The 10,991-nt window shown below is 32.9% G+C and overlaps 1 protein-coding gene across 1 annotated transcript; it reads left to right on the top strand.

Annotated features, from left to right (window-relative positions):
* Nucleotides 1-3,897: 3,897 nt before the first annotated feature.
* On the top strand, nucleotides 3,898-4,824 carry LOC123827511 (olfactory receptor 5K4). The gene has a single exon (XM_045852021.1). It carries the CDS (start codon nucleotides 3,898-3,900, stop codon nucleotides 4,822-4,824), a length of 927 nt encoding a protein of 308 aa, XP_045707977.1.
* The last annotated feature ends 6,167 nt before the right edge of the window (nucleotides 4,825-10,991 follow it).

The following is a 10,991-nucleotide window of genomic DNA, read 5'->3' as shown; positions in this document are numbered from 1 at the left end:
AAATCTATAAAAAATTGAAAACAAAGAAATAAAATCTTTTTAAAAAAGCAAATAATTATTTTTGTCATTCATAGGCAAGCTACTGTGACAAAGACTGAAGCCAGGAGTACACGTAAAGAAACAAGATGCCATTGATATGGTTTTCTTTTAATTAAAATGATTCTAAAATACTATAATCTTTATGACATCTTAAATTGAGAGAAGAGACCATGTACTCTACAGAGGTTCACTGAGAATACGTCAATATTTAAAAGAGCTGCTGAATTTAGGATGAGTTATATATATATACTTTTCTTCTAATAAAAGATGGTAATTCTAAATTCAATGATCCATTCTCCCATCAGAAGTGGCTAATCAACCAATATCTATAGCATGGGCAGATTCACCAAAGGGAATAAAATAAGAATGCAACCACATTTTTGTCTTTTTTCCACAAATCCAAATCTCTATGCACATTTTGGCTTAAATTCCACTTTCTCCATTAAGTGATCAACATGACTTTCTTCTCTCCACTATAGTTTTCAAATAAACAGGGTATGGGGTGGGTGTGGAACAAAGAACAGAAAGGGGGGAGGGAGAGGGAGGGAGAGATATCTCAACTGTGTAAAAAATCAATATACTCCTTTTGGAGAAGTGTCTGTTCAGGTCCTTTGACCATTTTTTAATTGGATTGTTTACAGAGGGCCCAGAGACATGTGAAAGGATGCTCAGTATCACTAGCCAGCAGAAAAAATGCAAATTAAAACCACAATGAGATACCACTTCACACTGGTCAGAGTGGCCATCACTAACAATCAAACAAGTGTTGGAGAGGTTGTGGAGAAAAGGGAATCCACACTATTGGTAGGAATGCAGACAGGTGCAGCCACTATGGAAAACAGTATGGAATTTCCTCAGAAAACTAAAAATGGAACTGCCTTTTGACCCAGCAATTCCACTGCTGGGTTTACACCCTAAGAACCCTGAAACACCAATTCAAAGGAACCTATGCACCCCTATGTTCATAGCAGCGTTATTTACAATAGCCAGGTGCCGGAAACAGCTTAAGTGCCCATCAGTACATGGATCAAAAAACTGTGCTACATTTACACAGTTGAATACTATGAAGCAAAAAAGAAAAGGAGCCCTGGCTGGTGTAGCTCAGTGGATTGAGTGCGGGCTGCAAACCAAAGTGTTGCAGGTTCGATTCCCAGCCAGGGTACAGGCCTGGGTTGCAGGCCATAACCCCCAGCAACCACATATTGATGTTTCTCTCCCTCTCTCTCTCTCTCTCTCTCTCTCTGTCTCTCTCTCTCTCTCCCTTCCCTCTCTAAAAATAAATAAATAACATCTTAAAAAAAAAAGAAAAGGAACTCCTGCCCTTCTTGACAGCATGGATGGAACTGGAGAGTATTATGCTAAGTGAAATAAGTCAGGCGGTGAAAGACAAATACCATATGATGTCACCTATAAGTGGAACCTAATCAACAGAACAAACAAGCAAAATATAACCAGAGACATGGAAATAAAGAACAACCTGACAGTAACCAGAGGGGAGGGGAAAGGGGGGTAAGGAGGGAAAGAAGGGTCATCAGGAAACATGTATAAAGAACCCAGGGACAAAGAAAATGGTGTGGGGGGTGGGGGGATTGAATGTGGGAGGTGGGGGTGGGTAGGGTGGGGGAGAGTAATGGGGGAAAATGGAGACAACTGTAATTGTATAACAATGAAAAAAAAAAAAACCAGCATGATCCTTAGCTGACTTTAGTGATGGTCATTTAATTTAATCCCCAAATCTCAAAGGATATTTCTCCTTCACTGATGCTCTTTGATTTACTTGTGTTTTAGAAATGATATCTATCAGGTTAGGCATTTCTGCTGAAATGCCATGATGCCAGCACCAGGTAATCCCTCTAGAATCAACGGAAAACTTTAACTTTGCCTGAGGCTAACCCAATTATTGTCACTGACCTACTAGTATGAGAATATCCTAGAGTTACATAATTTATTCCCCAATGTTTTAAACACCCAGATTTTCTTAATTTATCTAATAACAAATATCAGACGGCCAATCAGCTACTATAAAATGTTTGTCATTTTATATGAGGACTGATTTCTAATATATTTACATGAAAGCATTAAAATGCAAAAATATACACTTCCCTAAAATACTTCAGCACTTCTAATGGTTTTGCATTTTATTTACTTAAGTATTTTTGTGGTCTGTCTCTAAATTGAAGACACCTAGACAGCCATGAAGAAACACACTACAGTGGATCATTCTGACCTATTCTGAGTTCAAAAATACCATTGTCGTCTCCATAAACGTACAGGTAAGGCTGCAAATAACTCTGTAAAATAATTATAGGATGTAAAGTAATATTGATTTCTAAGTCAGTTGAATAATTTGTATTTCACATTGGGGAAGAATGAATGAGTTTTCACTTATTATTCTGATACACTACATTTTACATAAAACAGTGATTATTGAAAACTAAACCAGAGTTCATATAAGCATTTTCCATGGATTTACCATTATGTTTTGCTAAAATAATAATAAAAAGCTGTCTTTGCATACTTTCACTATGTTTTTTCCAAAATACTATAATTCTAAAAGGTATTTTTGAAGTGTTATGAATCTAAAATACAAAGGGCAAAAATATTTTATTCATTTGATTGTAACCTTCTAGTGATAAGACTCCAGAAAACCTTACCATACTATATGAAAAATAGTCTATTAAATTCAGTGTAGACAATGATAAACAGAAAAAAAATACTAACCAAAATAAGTTTTTAAAACAATGTACATTGATTAACCATTGTAGATTCTTCTTCAAAATTGTCTATCTGAAAAATGCTGAGGCCAAATATTTTTAGCAATTTCTGGAAGAAAAGAAAGATGGTTTTGACATTCTTAAAAACCTATGTTTCTTGTAATATTATGGTTGCTAAACTATAATAAATACATAATATACTTGGGTGATCATTGAATTCCAATAAATATATAGGGAATTAGAAGTAAATGTATTTGTAAGTATAAATAATCATATAATAAATGTAGAACCTTCATGGGATTCACCAAAATTAAGACATTAATTTCTATATTAGCAGTTTCACAGAGTGCAAGATAGGTATTTATCACAAGGAATATGAACACTGTGAATGAGACTTAGTCGCCAAATCTCATAATATTAGACATGCATGTAGGACACTTAAAACTAGAGGCAGAAAATATTAAGATAAATAGACCATTAAGAATAATAATTTCTTGGGGGATGTGTTCTATTAACATAGGAGTAAGATTCAGAATGTTTTGCAATAAATATAAAACTATCAAAATTAACTTATATTCTTACACTGTCTTAAAGGTGAGCACATCTTTCTCTCAAGTATCCAATGATAAACTTAGCTATGAAGGAATACTAAGCCAGAGGAACCATTTTAAAAATCCACTGTGATTCTGTGGAGTTCTTAATATTAGACACTTAAAATGTCTAAAGAGCAATGTATTTTCAAATGCCACATCAGTTCCATAAGAAAGTATTTTAAACTTGTTTGTTTCTTTTTCTGGAGGAAAAGACACCATAAGAAAATGTATTTTTAATTTTGGAGATGCTAAATTATATACACTGACTAGGACTTTTCACATCAGCATTGGATAATTCATTCAGGGAAAAAGCTATTCTCTCTTGGGGATTTACACAAGCATTTCTAGGCAATCCTGTGTACACCATCTGTGATACTTTTCTTCTCACAGACTTGACCTACTGTGTGTGTGCTAGTTTTCAGGAGACAGCATAGGATGATTAAAGAAAGTTTTTTCATTTGGTATATGGAAATATTAGGGAGGCAGAACTACATCATTCTACCTTAGAATTTCATTTCTCTATGATTTCTATCTCAGCCAAGAAGCCAGGAATGGCTAAGGAAAATCACTCCTTGACAACTGAGTTTATCCTCATAGGATTTACAGATTATCCACAGCTGAAGATCCTTCTGTTTTTGGTGTTCTTTGCCATCTATCTGATCACCATGATGGGTAATCTCGGCCTGGTGGCATTGATATTTATGGAGCGCCAACTTCACACACCAATGTACATCTATCTAGGCAACCTGGCTCTGATGGATTCCTGTTGTTCTTGTGCCATTACTCCCAAGATGTTAGGAAACTTCTTTTCTGAGGACAGAGTGATTTCCCTCAATGAATGCATAGTACAATTTTATTTTCTCTGCCTTGCTGAAACTGCAGACTGCTTTCTCCTGGCAGCAATGGCTTATGATCGCTATGTAGCCATATGTAGCCCATTGCAGTACCACACCATGATGTCAAAGGAACTCTGCATCCAAATGACTGTAGGGACCTTCATAGCCAGCAACCTGCATTCCATGATCCATGCGGGGCTTCTGTTAAGGTTAACTTTCTGCAGATCTAATAAAATTGACCATATTTTTTGTGATATCCTTCCACTCTATAGACTCTCCTGCACTGACCCTTACATCAATGAACTAATGATATATATTTTTTCAATGCCAATTCAAATCTTCACCATTGCCACTGTCCTGATTTCTTATATTTGCATTCTTTTTACTGTTTTCAAAATGAAATCCAAAGAAGGGAGAGGTAAAGCATTTTCTACCTGTTCATCCCACTTTCTGTCTGTCTCAATATTCTACATTTGTCTACTCATGTATATTCGACCACTTGAAGAAGGGAGTAAAGATATACCAGTGGCTATTTTTTATACAATAGTAATTCCTTTACTAAACCCTTTTATTTATAGTCTGAGAAATAAGGAAGTGATAAATGTTCTGAAAAAAATTATACGGAACCATATTCTTAAATGAACTTTATCTTCAATGGAAACATTTTAATTTTTTAAAATGGTGTCATAGATAAGAGACATAGAAAAATAAAAAAAAGTTTTCATGTAAAATAATAATCTCTAAGTCATCAGCTTGTGTTTTAAGGAAGATATATGAATGGAATTTCAAAATTGTCTGGCAAATCTTAATGCCAACTCCACCATTACTAAGTAAAGCAGGAGAAAACTCAATGGTAACTTTTCTTACTAACTCTCATTCTCGTGGAATTGTGTCAGACTATTGTTCCAAACCTCAATAAATTAACACAGCATCAAAATTAAATGTTTAAATGTGCATAAGAGTCTGCCTTCATTAACTTTGTCTAGTTAATGGAAGACATTATATCTAATCTGATGGAGAGTGTTTGAAATATTTACAAATTCTTGGTATAAATCTGTTCATTTTCATTCAGAAAATTGACCTGGCAGACATAGATAGATTAGTTTGTAGGGAGAGAGACTAGAAGCAAACTAATTGCAGTAATCTATTTTTAAAGTAATGAAGTTTAATCTAGATAACATTCATGAATGTTATCTAGAGGAGGGGAGGAAAATGGAATGAGAAGAAATACACACACACAGAGTCAAATATACATTTTGTTGAATAATTTATAAAGGATTATAACAAGCTGGCTACAATAGATTAAGATCTGCTTTAACCTGAAGTATGATTGAGGTCCTTCCCCTTTTTAAAAGCATCATCATGTTATGTAGTATGGAATGTAGAACAGCAACTTCCATGGTAAACACTCAATAAGCATTTAAACCATTAATGAAGTCACTGTTTTATTATCTTATATTTTTTAAATAATAGTGAAATTAATTAATATTGCTTATGGGCCATTTTTACTTCTATGAATTATCCATTAATTTTTCTTTAAGTCTTCCTGTTATTTCCTAATTTATTTGTAACACTGTTTACAGAGAAAATATATTAAAGTATTGAAATTATTTCTGGCAAATGATTTCTGCATGTTAATAGTATTTTAATATTTGTTATTTATAACTTGATAAAAATTTAAATTTGATTTGCTCATATATGTTGATTTTTGTATTGTATAATCTTTGATGCTTTTTGAAAATAATTTCTTAATCTAAGATATACCATTAATATTTCAATATTACTGTCACTATTTCTTTCTCTCTTTTTCTTTTATCTCCTCCTTCTCCTCATTTTCCTCCTTCTTCTTTATTATTTTTTTCTTTTTTTGATAGTTTAAATGTTTGTGCTTTGTTCCTGATTCTTCCTGGAATTTATTAGTATATAGCATGAGTTGAAGATGTAACATTATTTGATTTGTTTCTCCAAAAATCACTCACAGATTAATTTAACACAAATAAATATCCACAAAGGATTTCTTTGAGAACCTGGCAAAATAATTCTAAAATTTTTCTAGAAAAATAGTAACCAATAAAACAAATAGACTTGATATTTATAGATTAAAGTATATAATGAAGTTCCAATAATTAAAATAATTTGATTTTAAATCAAGAATCAATACATTGATCAATCTGAAAAATTCGATTATCTACATTTTATTACTCCCATATAAAATAAGAAGAGTTTCACAAATCAATGAGAAAAGAGAGGATTAATAAGTGAATGACCCTAGATAAATTGGTTAGCAGTTTATTTCTTCTATTTGCATTAAAATGTATGTTCTCCATCATTCAGAGATATTTTATAAACATATTTTTATCTTTCTTTTCCCATAAACTTTTCCCTTAAATTTTCCCTTAAATTTTTATACAGAGCACTCTTACTCAACTGGGATTCATTTCAGAATGTTTTAAAGTGAGAATTAAAGTATGATTTTTTATGGCTGATCAGTACTCCAACCGCATTTACTCTTTTCCCTCACTCACTGATTTCTTCTGACTCCTTTTTGTTCATTCAGTCATACAGGCACAGGCACTTGCATATTCAGAGAGGTCTATTTCTCATCTCTCTAGTCTGCTCAACACAAAAAACCCAGACAGTTCCAATATCTACACTTATATTCTAGTAGGGAAGAGAGACATTTAAAGGAGTAATTAAACTCTGCAGTAATGACTTTTATGATTGGAAAAGATTCTTCTGCCTCTAACCATAGTCTGAATGTTAGGATTCTATAAATTTCAGATATAAGATTCTTTATTTTATACTTTCCATTCTTTCTTTTTATGTGACATACTTATACTTTTTATAGCTTTTAATATCATCAATATAAAGATGACTAAGAATGTGTATTGCTAGTTCTGATGCATTTTCGAGATCTCCAGACTCATATATCCAACAGCCAAGCAGGACATAATTATGTGAATGTCTCAAAGACATATTAAATTTAACATGATCAAAAAGCACCTTAGAATTTTCCCAAAAACATGGTTTTTCCTGGTCTTCTCTGTCTTGATGTTAGCAGCCTCTAATTAGTTGGGCAAAGAATGAATCAGGAGCGATTCTCCATCTCTCTCTGCTATTATGTCCAAACTTTCACAAGATCTGTCAACTGTGTCTAAAACATATCTGAAATGTGCCTGAACCTCCCCATGTACACTGACTACCTTTACACAGTTCCATGCTGCCATTCTCTCTCACCTGCACGTTACCAAATGATGCAGGCTAGTCTCCCTCTCTGTTGCTCCTTTTATTTTGTTTTTACTTTTTAATTTTTATTCAAAAATCAATTTGAAAAATAATACTAAAAAGTGCATTCTAAAATTGCTAGGTTTGTGCTCACTAAGATATGCATTTTAGCTATAGCCACTTTGTATTGTTTTAGTTATTTCTGTAAAAATTTACCTTTATATTTCTTAGTATCAATTGTAGACATAGCAATTAACTTTCTGTTGTGGTAAATGAATATTTATTTATTTATCCCTCCGCACTCTCTCATCTTTGACGGCATATCATGATTTTCCATAATTTTTGATAAGCAGTTTCTATTAGGGACATGCAAACCCTTTTGGCCACTGAAACAACTAGTTTACTGTGCTTATATTTTCTATTCTGTGTGATTTTTGTGTGTTTTTTTAAAGTTAATAAAACTTTATCTTTCCATTTATTCAATTAAGTCCATTGTGGGTCTATCAAATACCTTCTTTAAAAACTCAAATATACCAAATAATCTTTTATTCTTTTTTATCTGAGAGGCTTTTCCTGGTGGCTTCTGTCCTCCTGTTTGGGCCTAGAGAGATTGTTCTCTTTGGGCCAAATGTAGCAGCTGTCCTGCTGAGACTGCCCTTTGCAGAATTTGCAAGCTCTCTATCTTCCTCTTCAAGGTTCATTCCCTCATTTGGCTAAGATATCTTAGTTGTGTCTTGCAAGTTAACATTTGGTCTTGACATGTTGTCAATGATCTTTGTTCTTTCTTCACACATAATCAATAATTTGGTTTCTATGGAATTCTAGATTTGAAATAATTTTGCTTCTAACATCGAAGGCATTCTTCCCCTATATTCTAGCAAGCAGTGCTACTTTTGAGAAACTGCATGTCATTCTGATTCCTACTCTTTTGTTGTCTCTCTGGAAACTTTTAGAAATTATAAGTGGCTTTATAAAACATCAGAATAATTATCTTTCACATTTTTCCATTCAATTTTTAAAATACTGGTAGAATCTTTATTTTATTTTTGCTTTCTTGGCTCTGTTTTCTATTTTCTTTTTTTCTCCTTTCCTTTTCCATCCCTTTTTTTCTCAAAATTTTCTCTTCTCTTTTTCTACCTCTTTCTTTCCTGCTATCTACTCCCTTTTCCTCTACTCTTTTCTTTTCCTACCTCACTCTCCTGCGTTCTCTTTCTCTCTTTCACTGTACAGATTCAAACATAAGAGACAACTAAATAGATAACAATTCTCATAGAAAAAGCAGAATTAACAAACCTAATTACCAGATTTCCATAGAAGTTGTTTTTCCAATATCTTATGAAGATCATAAACATTTTAAATATTATCATTATAAACCCATACATTTTATTGTTTTATAAGCCTAAACCCATTGTAATTATTGTTCCTTATCTCAAAGTTGGCATGTAGCAACTTAATTCAAAAACTTCAAGATGGTTTCTGGGCTCTTCTGATATGACTGCTGTCTGATATATTACGTGCTCCTTGGTACAAGCTAACCTTGTGCACTTCTTGCATGAAAATGGGAATTAGATATTTTTCTGAATAGACCCTATGAGCAATAATGTTCACTATTTCTGGTCCATTTCCTGGGTTATTTTTTAAAAGTAAAAAAACACACAAACATACATCCATATCTACACAAGCTTATTTCCCCTTTTTTCACACTCAAATGGTAGCATGAACATACACACACTTTGTGCCTTAATTTTTTTTTATTTTACAATGTGATTTAGAAATCATTTCATATCACATGTACTGATATTTCTCTTTTTTATAGTCATGAAGTACTCCATTTTGTATAAATTCAACCAGCCTCTTATGAATTAGTTTTTAGATGGTTTCCTATACTTTATCAGATATATCTCTGGTCATACACTTATTTGGAGCCTTTTTGAATCACTTTCTTTTAGTTTTATCTCTGTCCAAAGTATAGAGCTCAGATTCCTTTTTGAGCAAACCAGAAAATCTTTTTATTGTAATAGTTTAAATTATTCCATTTACATTAATTTATATGACTGATTTATTTGGTTTAAGCTCTCATAATATTTAACTGATATTTATCAAATATATAATTTTTTTAAAGATTTTTAAAATTTATTTTTAGAGAGGGGAAGGGAGGGAGAAACAGATGGAGAAAAACATCAATGTGTGGTTGCCTCTCTCATGCCCCCACTGGGGACCTGACCTGGCCTGCAACCTGGGCATGTGCCCTAACTGGGAATCGAACTGGCGACTCTTTGGTTCTCAGGCTGATGCTCAATCCACTGAGCCACACCAGCCAGGGTCAACTATATTATGTTATCTTTACTGTTTATAAAACTTGTTTTATTTACTTTTTATATTTTTTGTATTTTAGATGGTTTGAATTATCATTTTAGTTGTTACCTTTATGCTAATTTATTGCATGTCCAATTACCCTTGTTCTGTACTTATGATACTACATTTGGTTTGTCAGCTTTAAATAATATTAATTAATTATGACTAATATTTATGTGGCAATCTATGAATTTATTCTTCCTCTGCTTATCTTTTAAAATTTAAAAAAATTTACTTTGAAATAATTTTAGATTTTCAGAGAGTTCCCACGTGCACTTCACCCAAGTTCCCCTAATATTAACAGTTTAAATAATCACAGCACAATTATCAAAACTAAGATGTTAACGAAAGGCTTTATTTTGGATTGTACAGTGTATCCACTAATGTCATTTTTCTGTTCCAGGATTCAATCCAGGATACTAGTTGGCGTTTAGTTCTCATGTTTGCTTACTTTCCTCTAGTCTGTGACAGTTTATCATTGTTTCCTGTATTTTTATGACCTTGACAATACTGAAGAGTTTTGATCAAATATTTTGTAGAATGTCCCTAAATATTGGTTTGTCTGATATTTGATCAACATTAGACTTGTATTATGAGCTGGAAGAAGAATATCAGCAAAGTCAAGAGACCTTCTCATTGTATCATATTGAGGGTACATTTCATCAACATGACTTCTCACAGTACTGATCACTTGAGTAATGTGGGTCAACCTGGATCACTTGAGTAATGTGGGTCTGGTAGGTTTCTCCTCTGTAAGGTTAACTATTTTTCTTTTTCATACTTCATTTATGAGAAACAAGTCACCAAGTCCAGACTGCACTCAAGAGGAAGGGAGCAATGCTGTATCTCCTGGAAGAAGTATCAAAAAATCTGTGGGAATATGTTAACACCACCCCAGTAACTAACAAATGTTTGGGGGAGATATTTTGAGACTATAAAAATATCCTTTTTCTCCTTAAAGTTTTGCTCACCACAGCAATTATTACCGTGGGATTCTAATTACTATTTCCTATTTCCCCAATTCTTTCTATATGTCTTAATGAAAAAGTAAAACTTACCTAGATATAAAATCCTTGACTCACTTTTTCTCCTTGAGCTTATTGAAACTATTGATCATCAGTTATCTTGCTTTCTATGTTGGTGTTGAGATGCTTTTCTGATTTCCTCCTTATGTGAGGTACACATAAATTTCTTATCTTGAAGTCTAATACTTTTACTGGGATGTATCT

Source organism: Phyllostomus hastatus, unplaced genomic scaffold (genome assembly GCF_019186645.2).
Source record: "Phyllostomus hastatus isolate PE091 unplaced genomic scaffold, TTU_PhHast_1.1 phas_contig_86, whole genome shotgun sequence".
NCBI classification, from domain to species: Eukaryota; Metazoa; Chordata; class Mammalia; order Chiroptera; family Phyllostomidae; genus Phyllostomus; species Phyllostomus hastatus.
The sequence above is the reverse complement of the archived record's forward strand: the minus strand, read 5'-3'. Positions and strand labels throughout refer to the sequence as shown.

Coding starts and splice junctions, on each gene's coding strand:
- LOC123827511 (XM_045852021.1), top strand. CDS start 3,898: ATGGCTAAGGAAAATCACTCCTTGACAACTGAGTTTATCCTCATAGGA.